General features: G+C 44.2%; 1 protein-coding gene across 13 annotated transcripts in view; it reads left to right on the top strand.

The window, feature by feature from the left end:
- PCYT1A (phosphate cytidylyltransferase 1A, choline) overlaps positions 1-27,549 on the top strand; it is a 44,962-nt gene that overhangs the window by 3,599 nt on the left and 13,814 nt on the right. For 8 of the 13 annotated variants that reach the window (XM_005545270.5, XM_074030682.1, XM_074030680.1 and 5 more), the window contains exons 2-3: positions 12,820-12,946; positions 19,960-20,059. In XM_005545270.5, coding sequence (XP_005545327.1) covers positions 12,830-12,946; positions 19,960-20,059 — 217 coding nt within the window. In that variant the 5' untranslated portion in view covers positions 12,820-12,829. Of the gene's footprint in view, positions 1-463; positions 566-6,225; positions 6,325-12,819; positions 12,947-19,959; positions 20,060-27,549 lie in introns of those variants that run through there. The other 5 variants (XM_074030679.1, XM_045387273.3, XM_074030685.1 and 2 more) reach the window with 3 other exon arrangements.

The following is a 27,549-nucleotide window of genomic DNA, read 5'->3' as shown; positions in this document are numbered from 1 at the left end:
AATAGATTGGTAAGAATACATTTTTCTAAAAGTCATTTTTTTCTTGGATTTTTTTTTTCCAGTTAGAGAAACCCTGAAGTCAGAGTACTTGCCAGTTATCACAGGACCGTGAGAGTCCCTTTTTTGCTCAAGATTGTGGTTGGCTGCTTGTACATCTTTGACATTGTCACACATCAAGCACATGAGAAAAAGGGGTGGCTTGGGAGAGGGAGGGGTCAGGACTCTAGGCCTTGTCAACCCTCCTGCTCATCTGCTTGGCCACTTCTGGCATCTCCTTTTCCCTCCGTCCTTGAAACTCTTTCCTAGGCATAAACCTTTCTGCTTTTCGTCCTAAACGTCTCTTTTCACAGTATTCCTGTCAAATGAGTACTTGGACATGTGTTTCATATGTGATTTGTTTTGTTAATTGCTTTATGGATTATTTGTGGCAGAATGTAAATCCTAATTCCTTTCTACAATTTAGCCAGTAAATTCCGGGAATGTACCTTTTTACATTTGCAGCATGTGCCGAAGTGCCACCTCAGAAGATAAAAAGAAATGAGTCTCATATTTGGCATTCTTTTAGGTTTGTTTATCTACCTTATTCATTAATGTAAATAATTGAATTACCTATGTTTTACCATTCGTAAACCAGGTTAATAGATATATATTAATAGCAGGCTTTCTGTGTGTGTTGTTTCCCTCCTTTCTTTCCATTTATTTATTTATTTATTTTTTTTTTTGAGACCAAGTCTTGCCTTGTTGGCCAGGCTAGAATGCAGTGGTGCAATCTTAGCTCACTGCAAACTCTGCCTCCTGGGTTCAAGCGACCTCCTGCCTCAGCTGGGATTACAGGCGCCCGCCACCACGCCCGGCTAATTTTTGTATTTTAGTAGAGACGGGATTTCACCATGTTGGCCAGGCCGGTCTCAAACTCCAGACCTAAGTAATCCACCCACCTTGGCTTCCCAAAGTGTCGGCATTACAGGCGTGAGCCACCGTGCCTTGCCCCTTGCCTTCTTTTGGGAATTCTCTTGTACCACAAGTTGAAAGTTATGTTAGTTTGAGACTTTCTGTGTTTGGACTAGGATGACTGCCAGTGAGCCAGGGGAGCCATGAATCTGCTAGGCGGTTATGTCACATTCACAACTACTTGCAAACCAGTTTTAAGGTGAAGGCTGCCAAAAAATAATGACATGCGGTTCCTGCTCTATAGACAATGAGCGTATAACCCTTAATAAAAAACAGGTAGTTTTTTTATATACAGAGAATTACACTAAATGTGATTATGTTTCTTTATTTTTTGACTGCAGAACAGGAATCTTAATCTTTTTTGTGTTATGGACTCCTTTGGCAGTGTGGTGAAAGCGTTTAGAGTTCCTTTTTGGAATATGTTTTCATATGCAAAAATAAAATACATAGAACTATAAAGAAAACCAGTTATATTGAATTATGTTGATATATAGTTATCAAAATATAACAAGTATAATATGATATGAAAATATCCATGATTTCTACTGGTAACAAATCCATTTGTCTAATAAGTCTTCTATTACTGCTGTAGCTTATGTTCATAACTAAAGTGATAATAGAGATATGGTCTTTTTCATCCGAATTCACAGACTTCCTGAATTCTGTTATAGACCCTGCCTTAGAGATATGAGTTTACAACCCACTCTAGGAAGATCACATTCTAAACACAAGAGTTTACTCACCAAATATTCTGGTAGAATAGTGGCAGAGTAAAATTGTTCAGCTGTAAGAACTATTCCATGTGTCCCTCATGGTTTTTTCTTTCCTGAAATATCCTACTGCGTGTCCAGGCTGAGGAAGTATAAGCTTTATTATGTGTGCCAGTGGCTAACCCAGGGTCTGGCTCAGAGTAAGTGCTGCTCAGTGTTTGTTGAATAAGGGTTTCTCTGACGAAATTAGAGGGAAGAGATCCAGTTCAAAGCTAAGGTCTTAAATGTGATAGTTTATAGGGCTCATGACAAGTCACATTGAGCTTTAGTTTAGAACTAATCTGCCTGAGAAGCTCATGTTTTGAAATTCACTTTTACTTTTATAAGTTCTCAGCCTGGTGTGATAGTTCATACCTGTAATCCCAGCACTTTGGGAGGCTGAGGTGGAAGGATTGCTTGAGGCCAGGAGTTTGAGACCAACCTGGGCAACAAAGTGAGACCCGCATCTCTATAAAAAATTAGCTGGGTGTGGTGGCATGGGCCTGTAGTCCTAGCCACTTGGGAGGGTGAGGTAGGAGGATCACTTACACCCAGCAGTTCGAGGCTGCAGTGAGCCATGATTGCACCACTGCACTCGAAATAATTCTATTTCTAACACCGTTTTTCACTTTAGATTGGGTAAATTTAGGTAGAATTTGCCACCAAATTATTAATAAAGCTGGTCCTGATTTCATCTAGGATGAGAGGTAGCAAACTTTTTCAGTAACGGGCCAGATTGTAAATATTTTAGGCTTTGCAGGTCACACAGTATCTGTGACTACTCAGCTCTGCTGTTGTAGCACAAAAGCAGCCATGGACAATAAATGTAACAGTGAGTGAGCATGGCTGTCTGTGTTCCAATCAGATTTTCATTACAAAAACAGGTAGTGGGCTGTCTTTGACCTGCTAGCTATAGTTTGCTGACCCCTAATCTAGGAGATTTTCTGGTTCTTTTCCCTACTTTCGGTTAGCCATATACTCCCTCAAGCTTCAAAGGCCTTTACGCAGGGGCAATGTCCTTACACTGTTATCTCCAGAAAGACCTGAGTGTGCAGCAAGATGATATGACTAATGAATGCCAGGAATATTAGCTGCACTTTAACCCTTGAGTTTCCAGAGGGTGCCTCTTAGAGCACCAGCTTATTAAGTACCACCATGGCATAAGCAGGTCAACATCCCAAATGGAAAGTATGCTTGCGAACTCGGCTTTGGAACTGGGCATTGGTGTGCTGGTAGAAAAATACTGAGCACTGGGTTTTAGTGGGGAGGATAATGTAGGCCTAGAGATGGGGAAGGCAGGAATAGAATGTAAAAGAAAAATTATGTCTCATCTTTTTGCAAATAGTTCCTTGTAGTAATCGGTCAAGTTTGAGTTAGATTTTTGAAATGTGGAATAGCATATGTAATTGCAACTTGCTACTAAAAGAGCTCTCCCTTAGTGGCAGCTTTACTTTCTGTGGTTTCAGTTACCCCCAGTCAGCCACGGTCAGAAAATAGTTGTGTATGATATAGTAAGATATTTTGAGAGAGAGAGAGAGAACAGCCACATTCACATAACATTTATTAGAGTATATTGTTTGTTTTATTATTAGTTATTGTTGTTAATCTCTTACTGTGCTTAATTTATAAATAAAACTTTATCATAGCTCTGTGTATATAGGAAGAAAACAAAGCAGAGTCAGCCCTCTGTGGCCATGGGCTCTACACCTGCAGATTCAACCAAACTTGGATCGAAAATATTCAGGAAAAAAACAATAAAAAAACCAATACAACAATTTAAAAAAATGCAGATAAAAACCCAATATAGTATAATAGCTGGTTACATAGTATTTACTTTGTATTAAGTGTTGTTAGTAATCTAGAGAAGATTGAAAGTATATAGGAGGTGTAGATTATATGCACATTTGACACTGTTTTATATATATAAGGGACTTTTGAGCATCTCTGGATTTTGGCATCTGCAGAAGATCCTGGAACCAATGCCCTGCAGATTCCAAGGGACAACTGTCCATATAGGGTTCCATACTCTCCAGGGGTTCAGGCATCCGCTGGCATCTTGAAACATTTCCCCTGTGGGTAAGAGAGGACTCTGCTATATTTAGATTGTTACGTAGTTCAGGAAGCAAAGTCCATCTCCTCTTTCGCTTGGTAGGTCTGTTTGCAATAAGGAAGTTGAGTGGAAAGGATTGGATAGGAGTCCCTCAAACTGCTTGTAGGAGCCTTTCATCTTTGAGACTCAAGCATAGACATGCCAGCACCTAGATTCTGTCTCCTTCAGGACATTCGCATTGGAAAAATACGACTAGGTGTATCCTTAGTATCTCCTCAGTGCTACCCCACCCCTCCACAAACACATTTTCCACTTGTCTAGCAAAGTTGATGTACCCAAGCAGGCATCTATTGGAACATGGAGGAACAAGGCAAGCAGTGTGTGCTGGTAGGTGAGTCAGCAGAAACCGAGCCAGATTTTTGTGAGTCAGAGTAAAAATCACAGGCACAGATACTGCATTCTGTGTTTTGAGGGCACTTTGGAGACACTAATATACTTAGCAGGCAGGTGTTGGGGGTGGGTTTTTGTGTCCGTATTTAGAATCTGTACTCAAATTTCAGTGGTGAAGATAAGGTGACTTATCTAGGGAGTGAATAGGCAGCAGTGTTGGAAAGATCGGGCCTTACAAATGCTATATTCTGGCTGTCAGCCCTTTTTTTTTGCTTTTTTTTGAGGTCGAGTTTCACTCTTGTCATCCAGGCCGGAGTGCAATGGCGTGATCTTGGCTCACTGCAGCCTCTGCCTCCTGGGTTCAAACGATTCGCCTCCCTCAGCCTCCTGAGTAGCTGGGATTACAGGCACCTGCCACCATGCTCGGCTAATTTTTGTAGTTTTAGTAGAGACCAGACTTCACCATGTTGGCCAGGCTGGTCTTGAACTCCTGACCTCAGGTGATCCTCTCACCTCGGCCTCCCAGAGTGTTGGGATTACAAGCGTGAGCCACCACACCTGGCCTAGCTTTTTTTTTTCTTTTTCTTTTTTTTTTTTTTTTTTTGAGATGAGGTCTTGCTCTGTCACCCAGGCTGGAATACAGTGGCATGATCTTGGCTCACTGCAACCTCTGCCTCCGGGGTTCAAGCGATTCTCCCACCACAGCCTCCCAAGTAGCTGGGTTTACAAGCACACGCCACCACTCCTGGCTAATTTTTTGTCTTTTTAGTAGAGATGGGGTTTTGCTATGTTGGCCAGGCTGGTCTTGAACTCCTGGGCTCAAGCAATGCATTTGCCTGGGTCTCCCAAAGTGCTGGGATTATAGGCTGGGATTATATACGAGCCACTGTACCAGACTGTTACAGCCTTTTTGACAAAGAAAATGTTCTGAAGGATGAACCACTAAACAAACACGAAGTGCTGGCCCATCCTAGTAGGGCTCTTGACGGAGGTTCTCTATTCTATCTCCAAATACTTTTCTTTCTGTCTCATTCCTAAGGGTCTGTCTGCAGGGCATTAGGTAATGCACTGCCCCGTGTTCACCTCCTACTGTATTGGCTCTGAGGAGGGCAATCATTTCCCAGTCCCATTGCCTGCTGGACAAACAGGGATGGTAAGGCAGCCTGTGTGTGTGCATGTATTTTTCCCCCTTTGAATGTGGATATTTAAAGCCACCTCCTTTTCCAGAACCATCACTGTACCTTACTTGAATGGTATTGGTTGATTACAGAGGCACACTTACCATAAACTGAGAGTCCAAAAAATATTGTTCCTCATTGTTGGAGGTGTTCAAAATGGTTATTGGGCAGTTATCAGTGTTGTAACGGTGGTGTGGCTTTAGGTACACCTAAGTTCCAGTGTAACAAATTAAGAAGCCAACACGATGTTAGGAGGTATTTACTGTCTTCAGTGCGCCCTCATCCTCCCACATACCTTTTCTCTATACTTTCTCAGTAGCAAAGGTGATGTGTCCGGGCAAGCATCTTTTGGAACATGAGGGAGACTGGGGGTAACTTGTTCCATGATTTTAAACGTCAATTATTATTCTGTATGCTTTGGTGCTGCGGTTATAAGTTAGTAGATATGAGAGAACATTGGGATGGCCTAGGAAGGCCGGTGAAAAATGAAAGAAAACTCATGAGACCTACAGAGTAAAAGTTTATTATTGTTGTTATTATTTTGAGACAAAGTCTTGCTCTGTCACCCAGGCTGGAGTGCAGTGGCATACGATTTAGGCTCACTGCAACCTCCACCTCCCGGGATCAAGTGATTCTCCAGCCTTAGCCTCCCAAGTAGCTGGGATTACAGGTGCCCGCCACCACGCCCAGCTAATTTTTGTATTTTTAGTAGAGATGGGGTTTCACCGTGTTGGCCAGGCTGGTTTTGAACTCCTGACCTCATGTGATCCACCCACCTTGGCCTCCCGAAGTGCTGGGATTACAGGCATGAGCCACCACGCCCAGCCCAGAGTAAAAGTTTAAACAGCAGTAGTTCTAGACAAAAGTCATGAGAATTAATCTTTTCATAATTTCTAAATTCTTTTAGGGTTATCATTATGGAATATCTGTGACCCAGATGTTTTCCATCTCCTGAGAAGTGTGTAAGATAAAGAAGTGTCTTACACTAAAACCCAAAAAGCAGTGGGTATGTTTATTTTAAATCCAAAGAATCTAAAGACTTCGATTTAAAGAATAGTGTAAAATACAATGTAAAACCAAAAAGTCATCTTTAGAAAATATAAGAACTGTATGTAAGTAGATAAGGAATAGTATAAACACATAATAGTGTAAGATGGTAAAGAAAAATACTTTTTATTTTTTGAAACGGAGTCTCACTCTTGTCGCCCAGGCTGGAGTGCAATGGTGCAATCTCGGCTCACTGCAACCTCCGCCTCCTGGGTTTAAGTCTCCTGCCTCAGCCTCCCAAGTAGCTGGGATTGCAGGTGCCTGCCACCACGCCTGGCTAATTTTTATATTTTTAGTAGAGATGGGGTTTCACCATGTTGGCCAGGCTGGTCTTGAACTCCAGGCCTCAGGTAATCCGCCTTCCTTGACCTCTCAAAGTGCCGGGATTACAGGTGTGAACTACTGCACATGGCCTTTTTTTTTTTTTTTTTTTGAGAAAGGGTCTCGCTTTGTTGTCCAGGCTGGAGTGTAGTGGCATGATCATGGCTCACTGCAGCCTTGGCTTCCTGTTCTCAAGTAGTCCTCCTGCCTCAGCCTCCTGAGTAGTGGGCCTAGGCACGTGCCACTACACCGGGCCATTTTTTGTAGAGACCAGTTCTGTGTTGCCCAGGCTGGTCTTGAACTCCTGGGCTCAAGTGATCTGACTGCCTCGGCCTCCCGAAGTGCTGGGATTACAGATGTGAGCCACTGTGCCCAGCCCCTCCTTTGTAATTAATAAGTAATCTATGGGGAGATACTTTGCAAACTGCAAATATCCTGTTCCTCAGCAAACTTTCACCCCATGGTTTTAGAATCCTGAAGAGCATTTTTATATCATAAACATTTTTTTAACATCTTCTCGGATACCAATATCATAAACATTTTTGAGGTAGAGCTCTGTGTGTGTTTTCCATGCCTTAATTGAAGCCTCTTTGAGAAAATAGTTTGTACTTAATTTTTTTTTTTTTCATTTTTTGAGATGGAGTCTTGCTCTGTTGCCCAGGCTGGAGTGCAGTGGTACGCTTGGCTGACTGCAACCTCTGCCTCCTGGGTTCAAGCAATCCTCCCACCTCAGCCTCCCAAGTAGCTGGGATTACAGGAATGCACCACCAAGTCTGGCTAATTTTTGTATTTTTGTAGAGATGGGGTTTCACCATGTTGTACAGGCTGGTCCCAAACTCCTGAACTGAGGTGATCCGCCACCTCGGCCTCCCAAAATGCTGGGATTACAGGCGTGAGCCACTGCGCCTGGCCTTTAATTTTTTAAATTGATGAATAATAATTGTTTATGCCACCACGCCCAGCCGCATTATTATTTATTATTGTCACCGTTCTGTGCAATAGATCACTGCAGCTTATTTCTCCCCTATTTTTTGTTGTTGTTGTTGTTGTTGTTGTTGTTGTGATGGAGTCTCGCTCTGTTGCCAGGCTGGAGTGCAGTGGCGTGATCTTGGCTCACTGCACCTTCTGTCTCCTGGGTTCAAGCGATTTTACTGCCTCAGCCTCCTGAGTAGCTGGGATTACAGGTACGCGCCACCACGCCCAGCTAATTTTTTGTACTTTTAGTAGAGACAGGTTTCACCATGTTGGCCAGGATAGTCTCGATCTCTTGACCTTGTGATCCACCCGCCTCAGCCTCCCAAAGTGCTGGCATTACAGGCGTGAGCCACCGTGCCCATCCTATTTCTCCTTTCAAAACTGAATTTTTGTACTCAACATCTCCCTTTTCACTCTCCACCCTCTTCTGTCCGTCTCTCATAACCACCATTCTACTCTGTACTTCTGTGAGTTCCACTCTTCGATTCCACAAATAAGTGAGATCATTTGTGGTATTTGTCTTTCTTGTCTGGCTTATTTCACTTAGCATAATGTCCTCCAGGTTAAGTTTGTACTTAAAAATTATGATACAGTACTTTGTAAAACAGTGAGTACTCATTTTTTTTTTTTTTTTTTTTTTTTTTTTTTTTGAGACAGAGTCTTGCTCTGTCGCCCAGGCTGGATTGCAGTGGCCAGATCTCAGCTCACTGCAAACTCTGTCTCCCGGGTTCACGCCATTCTCCTGCCTCAGCCTCCTGAGTAGCTGGGACTACAGGTGCCCGCCACCTTGCCCGGCTAGTTTTTTGTATTTTTTTTAGTAGAGACGGGGTTTCACCGTGTTAGCCAGGATGGTCTCGATCTCCTGACCTCGTGATCCGCCCATCTCGGCCTTGAGTACTCATATTTTTGACTGCCTGGTATTATTGACTTCAGCCTGACGCCAAATTGCTGATTATATTTCTCATAGTGGATTTTGTGTCTCTACACTTAGAAGAATTGAGCAGATACTTACAGAAGAGTACTGTGCAAATTAGATGTGCAAATTAGAAAACTGTCATTAATTGGATGGATTAGGCATTTTGAGTAGTTCACTCAGACCACAGAGATGAGAGTACTGACCTCTGAATATTATGAAAGAATCGTTAATAACAATAGCGAAGGCAAGCTCTGACCATCGTCACTGGAAGAACTTAGAGTCCAGTGTATAGTACCCTTCCTCCATTGTAATTTGCATTTGTGAGGAAAGGACATTTCTAGGTGGTGCTCATCTTTCACTTTGGACTCTGACATTTTTTGATGTTGGCCTAACACTTAGCCATGACTCATGGGGTGTCACCTTCAGTCTCTAAGAATCAGGCCAGGTTTCTTGTAGATCTTGTCATATTGCCACTTGGAATTTAGCCGGAGGAAAGAAAGTAAGGCATAATTGCAGTTGTTTAGATGAACATCTCAGTCAGGCTTATGAGAGGCAATAGGGCAGAGTAGACCGTCCTCATTCTCTCTGGCATTTGTTTTCCACCTGTTTTGAAGATTCTTCTCTGAACCATATCTTGTGCAGAGATGACAGTTGATCATAGAGGTTCCCCTACCCCCAATTTCTGGCTGATTCCTAAAATTTCATCAGTATCAAGAAAGTAATTCATTTGTTCAAATTTTATTACTCAAGAAAAATGCAACTATCCCTGCAGGGAGCTAAAAAGCCAACGTCTAAATGATGGCAGCGGTGGCCTGTCTGGATGGGCTACTGCCATGATGCCAGCTGCAGTCGGGGAGGCATGGTCTGCACTGCACACTCCATGGAGCCAGTGGGAGCCAGGAATAGGTGGAAGCCCTGCCCGCTTCCAGGTTGGCGGGGCAGGAGCAGCCGTGGCTACATACCTGGGCATCCCTGTGCTTTTGGGGGCCCAGGAACCTCCCCTGCCCCTGCAAGCTTGAAGTGCCTGCTCCCACTGCCTGGCCTCTCCTTGCTCCTGGTGCCCGCTCTGATCCTGGTGCCCGCTCTGATCCTGGTGCCCGCTCTGATTCTGGTGCCCGCTCTGATCCTGGTGCCCGCTCTGATTCTGGTGCCCGCTCTGATTCTGGTGCCCACTCTGATCCTGGTGCCCTCTCTGATTCTGGTGCCCGCTCTGATTTTGGTGCCCGCTCTGATTTTGGAGCAAAGTTGAGGCCAAGCCTGGGCACTGTCATGACCTGGCTGGGTGTGCATGTGCTAGGGGCAGCGCTGACACGCCAGCCCCCTGCTGCCTTGGCCCCCTCCACATTTTGGGTGTCCAGGAGCACAGGAGGGGAGGCCAAGGCGGAGCTGAGGGCAGCTTCATGCAGGCCTGCAGGCGCCCCTTGGCACGAATAGCCAGGGTGCCTTGATAGCAGCAGGAGGCAGAGAGGCTCCTAGGCGGAAATGGGCGGGTCCCTGGTGAACCCCCACCTTCAAGCCAGAGATGGCCTGAAGCCTGGGGCCCAGGCTGCCAGTTCTGTGGACTGGAGTGAGAACTTACGGTGCTTTTTCCAGGCTGCCCATGGCTTCCCAATGGGCCAATCAGCATGTACTTCCTCTGCTCTGAAGCCCATGAAAACCCTGGACTCAGCCAGACTTGACAGGATGGCTGACTGCTGATAGGAGCTTCCACTCCAGCTCTCCTCTCCGCTGAGGGCTGCAGAGACAAAAGGATGACCTGCCTTCAGATAGGAGCTGTCCACTTTGGTCCCCTCTCCGCTGAGGACTGCACAGATGCTGGGACCACCTGCTGTGGAAAGGAGCTACCCACTTGGGGTCTCCTGAGAACTGTTGTGTTGCTCAACAAAGCACCTCTTCACCTTGCTTATCCTCCAGGTGTGCGTGTACCTCCTTCTTACTGGACATGGGACTAGAACTCGGGATCCACCAACTGGCAGGACTGAAAGAGCTGTAACAAACAGAGCTGAAACATGTCCCCAGCTCCCCCCACCCACCACTTGCCACGTTGTGAGCAAGAGAAAGAGACGAGAGGAGAGAGAGAAGAGAAGAGCTGCAGCCCTTTGGGAAGCCCAGACCTAGGAGCTCCCTGAGGCTGGGCTGTGACCCCCTCTTTGGAGCTCTGTGGTTCCTGGCATCTCCAAGCTTCTGGGCACCACCGTGTTCCCCAGTGCCTGCATTGGAAGCTGCTTGTGGTATGCCTGGTTCAGCTGCAGCCTCTCAGGGAGCTGGCGCCTGGAGCTGCCCACCCCCCGGCAGCTGGTGTGCCTGGCTGTGCGCAGTGGCCGGAGCCTGTGCTCACTCGCCTGTGCACCGCTTGCCGCTCCGTGCCTGGCTTGCCCTTGGCGCGCGTGGAATCTGTGCTGGTGACACGAGCTGAGCGTAGCCTGCCAGGCTGAGTGGACGGAATGGGCCCAGCGGGCCTGAGCAAAACTCAGGCAAAGGCGCCACTGGCCACGGAGGTTTCTGGCTGGCGAAGCGACACCCCAAGTATTCTGTGACATAAACATGAAATATAGAATATTCAGAACTTTGCTGTAATAGCTAGTTGCTAGGAACTGTCTGCTAAATGAGCCAATAATAAATAAGTTTACCTTTGGGGGAAGGAGAATCCCTGAGGGAGTTTTAATAGCTGGAAACTATTGAGGTGTTAAGACCCTGAAAGAGGAAAGGGAAATGAGTACTGAGAAAAGAAGGGGAAGGGCCAGGTGCAGTGGTTTACACCTGTAATTCCGGCACTTTGGGAGGTCGAGGTGGGTGGATCACCTAAGGTCAGGAGTTCAAGACCAGCCTGGCCAACATGACAAAACCCTGTCTCTACTAAAAATACAAAAATTGGCTGGGTGCAGTGGCTCATGCCTGTAATCCCAGCGCTTTCGGAGGCCGAGGCAGGTGGATCACGAGGTCAGGTGTTCAAGACCATCATGGCCAACATAGTGAAACCCCGTCTCTACTAAAAATACAAAAAATTAGCTGGGCGTGGGGGTGGGCGCCTATAATCCCAGCTACTCAGGAGGCTGAGGCAGGAGAATTGCTTGAAACCAGGAGGCGGAGGTTGTAGTGAGCCGAGATCGTGCCATTGTACTTAGCCAGGGTGACAGAGTGAGACTTTTTTTTTTTTTTTTTAGAAAAAGGAGGAGAAGGACATTTTAAAAAGACGTTATGCTGGCCCTAGCTATTCTGGAGGTTCAGGTGGAAGTATTGCTTGAGCTCAGGAGTTTGCGGCTACAGTGTGCTCTGATTGTGACTGTGAGCAGCCACTGCACTCCAGCCTGGACAACCTAGCAAGACCCCATCCCTTAAAAAAATAAAAGTAATGAAAAAGGAAATGAAAACCGTTATGCTACTCTACAACTTTCATAGAACTAACCCTGGTGAAGTGGTCACTGAAATCTGTAGAGCATTTAGAGTTAAGACATCAACTCGTGCTGTGGTTCATGCCTGTAATCCCAAGTCTTTGTGAGTTTGAGACAGGAGGATCCCTTGAGGCCAGGATTTCGAGACCAGCCTGGGCAACATAGCGAGGCCTGTCTCTTAAAAAAAAAAAAAAAAAAGCTATGTGTGGTGGCATGTGCCGGAGTCCTGGCTGCTTGGGAGGCTGAGGCAAGAGGGTCACTTGAGCTAACAAGGTTGAAGCTGCAGTGAACCAAGATCATACCACTGCACCCCAGCCTGGACAACAGAGTGAAACCCTGTCTTAAAAAAAAACAAATAGAGTTAAGAAATCCATGTTTTGTTAATCCAGGACTTGTTGAGAGCCATCCCTTTACAAAAGGTTCTTTTCTCTACCTGCACCTGTCATGCCTTCACATTGCCTTATACCTGTCGTATCGATGATATGGAGGGTAGTGGGAGAGTCTATGTAACTATCTTTCTCAGACAAATTATTCCAATCTTTTGCATGCAATCAGGATTTAAAATTAGCAGTTAGTATGTAGGCTGCACTGTGAGGGGGAATGACTTCCAACTTCAGGCAATTCATTGTGGCCATTGTTCCACAGAGAGGCATTTCAGTATTCCTACTAGAGCCTGTGTTTTGTGAAGCTTCGTTGTTTTTGCCAGATGCCATTGGCTCATCTTAGTGAAGTACATGCTATAGAACTGATATTTTGCTGAGTGTATCCTTGTGAACATTTCGGAAATACTGGTGACAAACTCTTTTCCCACCCCAATGAGAAAATTTTTGTTTTCACTTTCTATGACCAGTTAAAAGAAGATGGATGCACAGTGTTCAGCCAAGGTCAATGCAAGGAAGAGGAGGAAAGAGGCGCCTGGACCCAACGGGGCAACAGAGGAAGATGGGGTTCCTTTCAAAGTGCAGCGCTGTGCAGTGGTAAGTGGAGATGAACCCGGCAGGGGGAGGGTAGAAACCGATACAGCGTTGATGATATCAGTGTTACACGTCTTCTGAAATAATGAAAAGAAGGAATAGTAAGTGTATTTCACAGTCACTGGAAATCTTCTGCCTTTTTACTAGATTATGACTCACAGCTCAGTTGTAGGAGCTTTACCTGGATTTAGAAAAAGAAATGTTAGGAAAATATGGAAGTTGCGTGTGTATTAGGCTAAAACTATTGAAATATGGCCAGGTGCGGTGACTCATACCTGTAATCCCTGCACTTTGGGAGGCTGAGGTGGGCGGATCACCCGAGGTCAGGAGTTCAAGACCAGCCTGACCAACATGGTGAAACCCCGTCTCTACTAAAAATACAGAATTAGCCGGGCGTGATGGCACATGCCTGTAATCCCAGCTACTGGGGAGGATGAGGCAGGAGAATTGCTTGAACTCGGGAGGCGGAGGATGCAGTGAGCCAAGATCGTGCCATTGCATTTCAGCCTGGGCAACAGAGACAGACCCTGTCTCAAAAATAAAAATAAAAATAAAAAATAAGTAAATAAATAAATAAATAAATAAAACTAATAAAATAGAAAAATTGGGGCTCTAGGCAGTGTTTTGATCTTTACATCATCTCGTGTCTAGTGCGTTTTTTCTACTGTTTTTTCTCTCTATATCATTCCTCCATTCTATTACTAGTTGTATCTTGAATGAGAACCTTTTTCCATTTATGCCTACCTTATGCTCCTTTATCTCTGGAAATGTATCTCTGTATTTCCTAATTATTGCCAAACCTTAAATGAAAGACCCCATTCCACACTGCCTACCCTGTCTCAGCTTGCTACCCTTCTAAAACTTTCCATAATAAAAACATGTCAGAGAACACATACACAGTTGAAGCTACTGTTGTTAATATTAGTATGAAATCTGTGTTTCAAAATCCCAGTGACAGAATTGTATGTTTCTTTACCTATATTGACCATTAGCCATTGATCAAACTCAGTTTCCACTGGTTAGTTCTAGAGCTTCCCAGCCCAAAGGGAAAAATCTATTCTGAAACAATTAATAGTTACTCCAAGTGAATGCTCTGTCTTGAGCAATAAAAGCAAATAATACCCCACAAATAAACAAGTGCCTGCAGGGCTGATATTGATCATAAGGGCAAGTATATATATTTGTTTCCTGTTGCATTTGTAACAAATTACCATAATACAAATATACAAATAAATTATCTTACATTTCTGAATATCAGAAATCTGAAATGGGTCTCAGAGGACTAAAATCAGGGTGTTGGCAGAGCTGGAGGGTCCAGGGGAAAGTCCGTCTTCTTGCCTTTTCCAGCTTCTAGAGGGTCCCCATATTGCTTAGCGCTTGGCACCAGCCAGTGCTTACATCACTCTGACCATTGCTTCTGCCATATCTCCTGCAGATTCTGAATGTCCTACTCCCTTTTCACTTACAGGGACTCTTGTGATTACATTAGGTGTACCCAGATAAACTGGAATAATCTTCCTGTCCTTCAAATCCTTTATTTAATCATATCTGCAAAGCTTCTTTACTATTTTTATTTTTATTTATATTTTTGAGACAGAGTCTCGCTCTGTCGCCCAGGCTGGAGTGCAGTGGCGCGATCTCAGTTCACTGCAACCTCTGCCTCTTGGGTTCAAGTGATTTCCCTGCCTCAGCCTCCCAAGTGGCTGGGATTGCAGGTGCCCACCACCATGCCTGGCTTACTATTTTTATTTTTATTTTTAGAATAAGGGTCTTGCTATGTTACCCAGGCTGGTCTTGGACTCCTGAGCTCAAGCAGTCTTCCTACCTCGGCCTCCCACAGTGCTAGGATTACCAGGCGTGAGCCACTGTGCCTGGCCTGCACAGTCTCGTTTGCCATGTGTGGTAAAACAGTCACAGGCTCCAGGGATGGGTGTGGCCATCTGTAGGGGGCGTTATTCTGCATACTATAGTAAATAAGCTCAGAAAATGACTCAGCAATCAGCAAAACAGGGCATTGTTAGTTTCTGAATATTTCTTAGAGAATTCAGATTGAAGAAATGGTGGTACCAATTCAGCAGCATCACTTGGAGCAGGAACAAGTTATAACCAAATAGGTGATACTGTCAGCTAATCAGCCAATCACTGTAGCTAGGAATAGAGCAAAGGAAGTCAGTCTTTTCAGTGGAATGAGCTCTGAGAAAACTTAAATTTCTTGGTCTTTAAAGTCTGGGGAGTCTTTTTTTTTTTTTTTTTTAATTCTTCTGGGGAGTCAATGCTTTAAATTCCTTTGCTTCATCTATTCATGTGAAATCAGTTCAGTGACTTGCTACCTGTTCCACATTCCTCCCTGAAACACACAGGCTATTTAGCACAGGCGAATGGTCAAGGAGCCACCCAACAGCCTGGACCAACGTTGGTGAGGAGGGGTGTCTGCTAGTAAACGTGCTTGTCATCTCACTGTGCGCCTGTACTTTCTAGCTGTGACTCTCCTTTGAACACTGTAACAAAAACAAGACTGTTTTCTTTTTTTTAACGGCTTTATTGAGTTATAACTGACATATCATTTACAGTATACAATTCAGTGGTTTTTAGTTTAGTCACAGAGTTGTGCAGCCATCACCATGACCAGTTTTAGAATTTTTTCCTTTATTTTTTTGAGACAGGGCCTTGGTCTGTTACCCAGGCTGGAGGGCAGTGATGTGATCATAGTTCACTGCAGCCTCAACTTTCCGGGCTCAAACAGTCCTCTCACCTCAGCCACCCAAGTAGCTGGGAATATAGGTGCACGTCACCATGCCTGGCTAATTTTTAAATTTGCTTTTGTAGGCATGGGGTCTCACAGCGTTACCCAGGCTGCTCTCAGTCTCCTGGATCAAGTGATTCTCCTGCCTCAGCCTGCCAAAGTGTGGGATTGCAGGCGTGAGGCACCAGGCCTGGCCTGGGATATTTTTATCACCCCAGAGAGAAGGCGTCTACTCAGGAGCAGTCACTCCCCGTTTCCCCCCAGTCTCTCCCCGTTTCCCCCCAGTCTCTCCAGCCTCTGGAGATCACTAATCTGCCTTTTGATTCTGTGGATTTGCCTGTTCTGGGCATTACATACAAATGACATCATACAGTATGTGGTCTTTTGGGGCTGGCTTCTTCCACTGAACATGTTTTGAAGATTCATTCATATTGCAACATCTATAAGTACTTAATTTTTTTGAGACAGAGTCTCGTTTTGTTGCCCAGGCTGGAGTGCAGTGGCATGATCACAGCTTCCCAGGTTCAAATGATTCTCCTGCCTTAGCCTCCCGAGTAACTGGGACTATGCAGGCGCCACCACTCCTGGCTAATTTTTGTATTTTTAGTAGAGATGAGGTTTTACCATGTTGCTCAGGCTGGTTTCAAACTTCTGACCTAAGGTGATCCGCCCACCTCAGCCTCCCAAAGTGTTGAGATTACAGGTGTGAGCCACCACGTCTGGCCACTACTTCAATTTTTTTTTTATTGGCAAATAACATTCCATCATATATCACATGCTACTTTTTAGTTATTCATTCTCCAGTTGACATTTGGGTTGAGTAAGCAAGATTTTATTGCATTTTTATTTATTTATTTTTTGAGACGGAGTCTTGGCTCTGTCACCCAGGCTGGAGTGCAGCAGTGTGATCTCGGCTCACTGCAAGCTCCGTCTCCTGGGTTCACGCCATTCTCCTCCTGCCTCAGCCTCCCGAGTAGCTGGTAGTACAGGCGTCCACCACCATGCCCGGCTAATTTTTTGTATTTTTTAGTAGACACAGGGTTTCACCATGTTAGCCAAGATGGTCTCAATCTCCTGACCTCGTGATCTGCCCGCCTCGACTTCCCAAAGTGCTGGGATTACAGGCGTGAGCCACTGGTCCCAGCCTTTATTGCATATTTACAATGTGCTGGTATGGCAGTAGGTGGTAGAGGTGTAAAGATAAACAAGACCTTCCTTTTATGAGATGTGAGCATAGAGTAGAATTCTATAGCCTAGAGCTCACTGTTTTTCTTTTTTTTTAATGGGAACTCGCAGGCCAGGAACGGTGGCTCACGCCTGTAATCCCAGCACTTCGGGAGGCTGAGTTGCGTGGATTACCTGAGGTCAGGGGTTCGAGATCAGCCTGGCCAACATGACAAAACCTTGTCCCTACTAAAAATACAAAAATTAGCTGGGCGCAGTGGTGGGTGCCTGTAATCCCAGCCACTCAGGAGGCTGAGGCAGGAGAATAGCTTGAACCTGGGAGGTGGAGTTTGCAGTAAGCTTAGATTGTGCCACAGCACTCCAGCCTGGGCAACAGAGTAAGACTTCGTCTCAAAAAAAAAAAAAAAAAAAAAAAAAGAAGGGTTGGAGACCTGCTGTGTTGCCTAGGCAGGTCTTAAACTCCTGGGCTCAAGCTGTCCGCCTGCCTCTGCCTCCCTGTGCTGAGGTGACAGGCATGGACCACCACACCTAGCTGAGCTCTTTAGCTTTAGAAAAGCACTTTTCTTGCAAATAAAGAAAGGAATAGGAAGGATCACCAAGTATTAGATACCTGGGTTGGCGGGTCAGGATGAAATGGATAGAAAAGAGACAAGAGTTAAGAAGGAAAAACTTTATGGCTATTTTGTCTATAAGTATAAATCATTTATTGATACAGATGTTTCTAAAGGTTCAATCAAAAGGATCACAAAAGTATTTATAAAACGTAAGACATTTAGCTTATCTTAATATATATCAGGCTGGGCGCAAGTGGCTCATGCCTGTAATCTTAGCACTTTGGGAGGCCAGGGAGGGCAGATCACGAGGTCAGGAGTTTGAGACCAGCGTAGCCAACATGGTGAAATCCCGTCTCTACTAAAAATACAAAAAAAATTAGTGGGGTGTGGTGGCGCATGCCTGTAATCCCAGCTACTCAGGAGGCTGAGGCAGGAGAATGGCTTGAACTCGGGAGGCAGAGGTTGCAGTGAGCCGAGATTGTGCCACTGTACTTCAGCCTGGGTGACAGTGAGACTCTGTCTCAAAAAAAAAAAAGCAAAAAAAAAAAGAATCCTTAGAAAGTAAAAAGTGTAATGGGACAACAATATCAAATTCTAGTCTCATATTATTTGAATTATGTCCATTTTCCTGTTAGTGTGGATGCTGGAATCTCTCGTTTTCACTGAAATTTTGAGGAATAGTGAAATAATGTGTGTGAATATAGCCTGGAAAAAGTTGTTATGGAAGCAATATTGCATTCAGGGACAATTCATAATTTGGGGACTGTTGATTGCCATTATAACTTTTAGCTGCATACATTTGGAAAGTTTATATAGCATTTTAGAAGCTAACCTCTTAGATCAATAGAGGTTAATCTTGTTAGCATGCTGAAATCTGTGTTCTATAGGATACAAGAGGAAATGAGCTAGTGACAAATTTGTTGAGTGCCTGCTTTTGTGATACATTGTGCTAATTACTTTGCAGATGCTACTTTGTTTAATCCTCATAGTAAACTTGTAGGGCAGGTATTGTTTTCTATTTTGTGGAAGATGAAACAAAAGCTTTAGAAACTTGCTGTGATTTCACAGCTATTAAATGATAGAGTTGGGATTTAATCTAAATTTTTCAAGTTCTAACCTCATGCTCTTTCATTTATACCTCACTACCAGATAGTCTTAAGGCTTGAAAGCAATACTGTGGGGTTCCCTTGAGGTTAAAATGAACGAGATGTATTTTAGGAGAACATAGACATATTTAGTCCTACTTTTATAAACCTCAGCTTCTAGAGACACTGTTCTTTGTGAATAACAGTGTTTTAAAAAATACTACCTTTTCTAGCTGGAAACAACTCTAGAAAAAAATATTTTGCTGGTTTATTATAGCGGCACAGTGTTAGTTTCACTCCCTATACTTAGGAGAAACGGGTTCAGCACAAACCCCAGCCAGGAAGGACAGCTGTATTTGTCTTCTACCTGGGAACAGACACAGAATGTGAGAAACACTGAAGAAACAGTTGTGAAAGATAAGATACGTAAAATACCTTTTTTTTTTTTGAGATGGAGTTTTGCTCTGTCGCCCAGGCTGGAGTGCAGTGGCGTGATCTCGGCTCACTGCAGCCTCCACCTCCCGGGATCAAGGAATTCTCCTGCTTCAGCCTCCGGAGTAGCTGGGACCACAGGCGCCCACCACGGCGCCCAGCTAATTTTTGTATTTTTAGTAGAGGCAGGGTTTCGCCATGTTGGTCAGGCTGGTCTCGAACTCCTGACCCCATGATCTACCTACCTCAGCCTCCCAAAGCACCCAGGAGCTGTTTGCCTTCCCAGTCTCCTAGTGGAAGTGGTATGAAAATGCACTTATGGGTCAGGCACAGTGGCTCACGCCTGTAATCCCAGTACTGTGGGAGGGCCAAGGTGGGCGGATCACTTGAGCTCAGGAGTTCAAGACCAGCCTGGCCAATATGGCGAAACCTTGTCTCTACTAAAAATACAAAAATTAGCTGGGCATGGTGGCGGGTACCTGTAATCTCAGCTACTCGGGAGGCTGAGGCAGGAGAATCACTTGAACCCGGGAGGCAGAGGTTGCAGTGAGCCGAGATCATGCTCCTGCACTCCAGCCTGGGCAACAGAGCGAGACTGTCTCAAAAAAAAAAAAAAAAAGAAAACGAAGAAAATGCACTTAGGAACCTTGGCAATTTGTCACATGATATAGGGGTGGCTGTTTTGCCTTGCTGCAGAGGAGCCATCATTCTGGACCCAGTTAGTTGGGACTGTGCTTGGATTCCCAGCCAGATTGCTCAGTCTGAACCTGAAGTCACCAGCAAGACATTTATTTTTCATGCCATAATTTACCCATTTTGTAAAAGGTTGCAACTTTCATTTGTCAGTTTGGAATACCATTTTTTCCTTCTTTCTTATGTTACAATGTTTTAGGAAGAATTTTAATCACATCATATTGAATAACTGATTTGTCTTTAAAGCTGCCTTTTTTTTTTTTTAGTATTATAGTGTATGCCATTGAGTTGAACTTTCTTTTCCTTCACTTTCCTTCTCTTAAGGGCTTACGGAAACCAGCTCCTTTTTCTGATGAAATTGAAGTTGACTTTAGTAAGCCCTATGTCAGGGTAACTATGGAGGAAGCCAGCAGAGGAACTCCTTGTAAGTAAATACCTACCTAATTTGTTGTTTTACTATTGTTTTTAGCATTCCATTGTGTTTATCAAATACACACCTGCTTTCTACATACTTCCCTCCGATTGCTTGTAAAGACCAGCGGTGAAGGGGTTCTTCCCACCTGCCTTGATGTTCCATTTAGAAGGGTAACTCTACTCCATAAACTTTCATTTTTTTCTTATTATTATACACCTGTTTCCTGGGCTGTTGTTGTAGGTATGAGGTATAGTAAAGCAGAAACAATACGATATTATATTAGCCTGAGCTGAGTTATGATCTTATCTGTTTCTATAAAGTCCAAATCATATGTCAGGCTGTCACATTCTTCATAGCCTTCAGAATTCCCCACCACCTCTCTACGCTCTGTCAGCTGGCTATGATGCTGCCGATTGATAGAGAACAAAAATATCCCAGGTTGGGAGATGCTCATCACTTAATTTTATTTTTACTGATATTATAATTTTCCAGGTTCTAAAAAATACTTTATTATTTTCAAAGCCCTTGTTCTTTATTTGTATGCTTAATTTACATCATTAATTAGCAGTTTTTGACCACATAAATTACTAACATATATTCAAGATGCTTTTCTTATGTGGGGCAATTGGTTTTAGAGATCACTGTAAAAATAAACTTCCAAGAGCATTTGTTATGAATACAAAGTCTTACAGCAAATATTCTTTCTTCTCTGTAAATTCCCCCATTCTCCTTTTTTTTCCAATCCTTTTTCACTTCTTCTGATTACTATACTAAGTGTTCTTTCTACCCTGTAAATATAGGGCTGAACTAACACTCAGGCAGACACCAGGGAATAAGAGGGAGTTATAGCCACAAATCTGTGCATTTAGTATATTTGTGGTTACTTCTTAATTGTATTGGTATGTTTGCTTTCTGTTGTAACTAAAGAACAGTGAAATACAAATAGAAGTGGGCCAGGAGTGGTGGTTCACACTTGTGATCCCAGCACTTTGGGAGACCGAGGTGGGCGGATCATCACTTGAGGACAGGAGTTTGAGACCAGCCTGGCCAACATGGTGAAACCCTGTCTCTACTCAAAATACAAAAGTTAGCCAGGCGTGGTGGCAGGCCCCTGTAGTCCCAGCTACTCGGGAGGCTGAGGCACGAGAATTACGTGAACCCACTGCACTCCAGCCTGGGTGACAGAGTGAGACCCTGTCTCAAAACAAACAAAAAAACAAATAGAAGTGATGTACAGTGTCATACCGGGATTTTTTTTTCTTTTGAGGCAGAGTCTCACTCTGTTGCCCAGGCTGGTGTGCAGTGGCGCAATCTTGGCTCACTGCAACCTCTGCCTCCCGGGTTCAAGCGATTCTTCTGCCTCAGCCTCCCGAGTAGCTGGGATTACAAGTGCCTGCCACCCCACCCAGCTAATTCTTGTATTTTTAGTAGAGATGGGGTTTCACCATATTGGCCAGGCTGGTCTGGAACTCTTGACCTTGTGATCCACCCATCTCAGCCTCCCAAAGTGCTGGGATTACAGGCGTGAGCCACCGCGCCCGGCCAATACTGGGAATTTTAGCACTTACCCCTTGGCCTTATCTTGGGTATACGTATTGTGGGTTTTGGGTCCTCAACAAAAAGGAGGCTAATTCCAGAGAATCCTTTCTTTTTGAAAAAATGTTTAGATATAGTTCATATTGATCACAACCCTCTGATTCCATGATAAGATTTTTGAGTTTGGCTTCCTTTATTTGGGTAATAGGTAGGCTCCTGGAGGCAGGGTAAAATGACAAGGAAAACCAGAGACTATGAATCAGAGTGTAATGGTAGCCAGGTCTCATTTCAAAACGCCAGAAGATAGTTCAGGGTTCCCATTCAGATGAGATAGTAGAGGCTGTTGAAAGCAAGAACTTCTTACATACTCTCTAATGATACACATTTACAATCAGCTATTCATTTAGATTTGATCCGATGGGTTGCATTACCCAGTTTGTTGCTAATTTGTCTGTATATCATTTGTGGTACATAAAATTTGAAAATATGTGTACTGTTTCCAAGTTGGTCTTTTGTTTTGTTTTGTTTTGTTGTTGAGACAGAGTCTTGCTCTGTCAACCAGGTTGTAGTGCGGCCTTTCCCTTCTGGGTTCAAGCAGTTCTTGAGTCTCAGCCTCCCGAGTCGCTGGGACTACAGGAGTGAGCCACCGTGCCGGGCCTGTTTCCAAGTTTTAAAGCTTATAATTAACAAGTCCTGACTAGTATAACTTTTTAATTTTAGAATTATAAAATTTTACAAATAAGTCGTTTTCAAGATTATCAACTTTATAGTTTCTTCGTTATGTACATAAAGCAGTTATAGTCCATAGTAACTAAGAAGTGAAGGCTCCCCTACAGTAAAACAGATAATTAGTGGGATAGAATTGCAGCTAAAACCTCACCCTGAAATGGTGCTACTCCTTGTAAGCATTAGAATAGAAGGCCTTCAGCAAAGTAATTGTATTTTTGGTGGAACAAACTGCCACAAATTAGCCTATAAATTTGCCAGCTTAATTTGAACTCTGGGTTTTCTCTTAGATCTCATTTTGTCTGACTGTTGTATGTTAAATCACCAAGCAGCTAACTGCATTTATGTCAGTGCAGGACAAGGAATAAAGCAATGAAGAATGCACATGCTCTAGGGAAGTCTCCACACCTCCCTCCTGCTCCCCACGTTTTTACGAGGGAGGTTGTATAATCTAGGAGAAGATTCTCCACTTAGAGAAAAACAAATATGATTTGAGAGACAAGAAGGTCAGCTCTGGGAATCTTTTGGAAGATGAAAAAAATCAGCAATATGTTTAACTCAGAGAAAGGAAGGAAAAGGGAGAGTGTGAAGGGCAATGGAAATCTGTTAGGAACAGAATGTTTCAGTGGTAGGTATTTGGGAGAATAAATACATCCAAAGAGATCATTAATTGGAACCCAGGTTTCTTCTGCCTAAAGGAGGACATATGGTTACTTAGTCACCAGTGGTGCAGCGTATAGTATAATTCATGATCCATATAAACCATATAATTTATCATCCAAATCAGGACAGTTTTGAGCATGAAAGGGAGTTGCTGTTAATAGTATACAGAGGTTGAGTGTGGTGGCTCAAGACAATAATCCCAGCACTTTGGGAGGCCAAGGCAGAAGGATTGCTTGAGGATAGGAAGACCTATCCTCAAGACCTATCCTTAAGACCAGCCTGGGCAATACAATGAGATCCATCTCTACAAAAAATTTAAAAATTAGCCAAGTGTGGTAGTGTGCATCTATAGTCCCAGCTACTCAGGAGTCTGAGGTGAGAGGATCGTTTGAGCCCAGGAGGTCTAGACTACAACAAGCCATGATTGCACCACCACACTTCAGCCTGGGTGACAGAGACCCTATCTTAAAAAAAAAAAAAAAAAAAATACATGCATATACATATACACACACACACACACACACACACACACACACACACACACACACACACACACACACACACACACACACACATATATGCCGGGTGCAGTGGCTCACACCTGTAATCCCAGCACTTTGGGAGGCTGAGGTGGGTGGATCACAAGGTCAGGAGATCGAGACCATCCTGGCTAACACAGTGAAACCCCCTCTCTACTAAAAATGCAAAAAATTAACTGGGCGTGGTGGCACATGCCTGTAATCCCAGCTATTGAGGAGGCTGAGACAGGAGAATCACTTGAACCTGGGAGGCGGAGGCTGCAGTGAGCCGAGGTCACGCCACTGCACTCTAGCCTGGGCGACAGAGTGAGACTCCATCTCAAAAAATATATATATATAAAAAAATATATATATATAAAATATATATGCATAATATATAAATGATATCAAATATGTATTATATTACATTATATAATAGAAACATTAAACATTATATTAAAAGGATATAATTTATATAAATATGATTATATGTACTATAATATACATTAAATCAGGGGTGTGGTTATCCTGGCCAATAGCCACTTGGTAAAAGAATGGCTAACGCTAACTTTCTTCCCAGACTAGTTCAACAGTGACCCCTTCTGGCCGTTTGGTTAATATGTCAGCCTGGGTTTGCCAAAGGCGGGATGGAATGGTGGCCAGTTGAGACGTTGGTAGGCTGGGGAAGCACTGGAGAGAGCAAGAGGAGCATCTGGGATTGGTCTGAGAAAAGGTTCAGTGATCTACTTGGCCTAACCTAGGATGATTAGCTGTGCTGCAAGCAGCCACTTGATCAACAGCCTTCTGTGCTATTGCCGCCATCCAGGCAATGAGAAAATTTCCCTGCTCTATGCTGTCTAATAGCAAAGAAACAACAAAATAGTCTTAATTTGCATATTCTATCCCTTGTGTTTCAGGATCAAATAGTGTGAGATTGTAGCCCCTCTGGACTTGTTTAGGAAAAATGGAGGTATGTTAGTTACTTCATGGACATGACTTCTGGGATACTTCAAAAAAAGATTTTTTTTTTTTTTTTTTTGAGACAGAGTCTCCCTCTGTCTCCCAGGCTGGAGTGCAGTAGCGCAATCTCAGCTCACTGCAAGCTCCGCCTCCCGGGTTCAAGAGATTCTCCCGCCTCAGCCTCCCGAGTAGCTGGGATTACAGGCGCCCACCACCATGCCCAGCTAATTTTTGTATTTTTAGTAGACACAGGGTTTCACCATATTGGCCAGGCTGGCCTCAACTGCTGACCTCAGGTGATCTGCCTGCCTCGGCCTCCCAAAGTGCTGGGATTACAGGCGTGAGCCACCATGCTCGGCCCAAAAATCTTTTTAATGTATTATTTTTTAATAGGCATAGAGCCAATGCAGTGACTTCTGGGATATAGAAGGGGGATTATATGCTCAGATTTTGTTTTATTTTGCTTTGTCTTATTAAAAATTATCTTTTTAAAAATAATTTTTTTCTTCTTTTTTTTAGTTGACACATGGTGGCAGTAAAAAATAATTTTAATAGAGATAGGGTTTCACTGTGTTGCCCAGGCTGGTCTCAAACTCCTGGGCTCAAGCAGTCCTCCTGCCCTGGTCTCCCAAGGTGCTGGAATTACAGGTGTGAGCTCCTGTACCCGGCCTGCTTTCTCTCATAGATGAGAAAACTGAGGCATAAGGAAGTTAAGGTTACAGAGGAACAAAGCTGATTGGAAAGCTTGAGCTATGACCTTTCTGACTCTTAAATCCGTTAAATTAATTCTTAGTTTTCCATTGGATTGGTATATTTAATGTAAAATTTTTATTTCCTGTATTATAACATCAATACAACCAGCCTGGGCTGGGCGCGGTAGCTCACGCCTGTAATCCCAGCACTTTGGGAGGTCAAGGCAGGCGGATCACTTGAGGTCAGGAGATTGAGACCAGCTTGGCTAACATGGGATACGAATATAAAAATACACAAATTATCCCGGCATGGTGGCTTTCACCTGTAATCCCAGTGACTTGGGAGGCTGAGGCAGGAGAATCACTTGAACCTGGGAGGCAGAGGTTGCATGAGCCTAGATCATGTCACCACCCTCCAGCTTGGGTGACAGAGCAGGACTCCATCTCAAATAAATAAGTAAATAAATAAATACATAAAATACAGCTAGCTTGGGCAACATGTGAAACCCCATCTCTACAAAAAATATAAAAATTAGCCGGGCATGGTGGTGTGTACCTGTAGTCCCAGCTACTTAGGTGGCTGCGGTGGGAGGATCATTTGAGCCTGGGAGGTGGAGGTTTCAGTGAGCTGAGACCATGCCACTGCACTCCAGCCTGGGTGACAGAGCCAGACCCTGTTTCAAAAAATCACATCAAATGAAATCAATATATTCCCACAGTTTAATATCCATAAAGTACAAAAAGGGCATAAAGTAAAATGTCTTCCTCTCAAGACCTGTCTCACAGCTACCTGGTGTCTCTATAACAGGCCACCAATATTACCCATTACTGTGAATAGCTAAGTAAATTGTTTATATATCCTCCCACCTTTTAGTGGGTGTATTATGCTATATTCAATCTTCCATTGAAATATAGGTCATTTCCTATAAACTGTACTGCAATGAATAACGTCTGTATTTACTGTGAGAGAATTCCCAGAATTAGAATGGCTGGGCCAAAGCTATAAGCATTTGTCGTTTGTCTTTTGATAGATACGACCTAATTGCCCCTCTTGGAAGTTGCTGATACTCCTTTCAGCAGTGTATTATTTCTTGGTTTAAAATCTACTTGTTTATCAATAAAGTTTTTTGAAAACAAAACTTCATAAACCTCCTGAGAACCAATTCTCTTCTCCTTGTTTCATTGCCCTGAAGAGAGGAAGGAGATGTATCTGACCCTCAGCCTCAGTGTATCGGACCCTCAGCCTCAGTGTATCTGACCCTCAGCCTCAGTGTACCTGACCCTCAGCCTCAGTGTACCTGACCCTCAGCCTCAGTGTATCTGACCCTCAGCCTCAGTGTACCTGACCCTCAGCCTCAGTGTACCTGACCCTCAGCCTCAGTGTACCTGACCCTCAGCCTCAGTGTATCGGACCCTCAGCCTCAGTGTACCTGACCCTCAGCCTCAGTGTACCTGACCCTCAGCCTCAGTGTACCTGACCCTCAGCCTCAGTGTACCTGACCCTCAGCCTCAGTGTATCTGACCCTCAGCCTCAGTGTACCTGACCCTCAGCCTCAGTGTATCGGACCCTCAGCCTCAGTGTACCTGACCCTCAGCCTCAGTGTATCGGACCCTCAGCCTCAGTGTACCTGACCCTCAGCCTCAGTGTATCGGACCCTCAGCCTCAGTGTATCTGACCCTCAGCCTCAGTGTATCGGACCCTCAGCCTCAGTGTATCTGACCCTCAGCCTCAGTGTACCTGACCCTCAGCCTCAGTGTATCTGACCCTCAGCCTCAGTGTACCTGACCCTCAGCCTCAGTGTACCTGACCCTCAGCCTCAGTGTATCGGACCCTCAGCCTCAGTGTACCTGACCCTCAGCCTCAGTGTACCTGACCCTCAGCCTCAGTGTATCGGACCCTCAGCCTCAGTGTACCTGACCCTCAGCCTCAGTGTATCGGACCCTCAGCCTCAGTGTACCTGACCCTCAGCCTCAGTGTACCTGACCCTCAGCCTCAGTGTATCGGACCCTCAGCCTCAGTGTATCGGACCCTCAGCCTCAGTGTATCTGACCCTCAGCCTCAGTGTACCTGACCCTCAGCCTCAGTGTACCTGACCCTCAGCCTCAGTGTATCGGACCCTCAGCCTCAGTGTACCTGACCCTCAGCCTCAGTGTATCGGACCCTCAGCCTCAGTGTACCTGACCCTCAGCCTCAGTGTATCTGATTCTCAGCCTCAGCACAGTGTATCTGATGACACTTTGACCTGTCTTTCCCAAATGATGTAAATACTCCTACTGTTATTTTCTGCTGCAGTAAAATAGCTCTTCCTTTATTCACATAAAGGGATAAGTTACATGGACTCCTTATATTTATTATTTAAAGCATGACGAACCATTATGCTGATCTCGTTTTTAATGTTTATTT

This window comes from Macaca fascicularis, chromosome 2 (genome assembly GCF_037993035.2).
Source record: "Macaca fascicularis isolate 582-1 chromosome 2, T2T-MFA8v1.1".
Classification (NCBI taxonomy): Eukaryota; Metazoa; Chordata; class Mammalia; order Primates; family Cercopithecidae; genus Macaca; species Macaca fascicularis.
The sequence above is the reverse complement of the archived record's forward strand: the minus strand, read 5'-3'. Positions and strand labels throughout refer to the sequence as shown.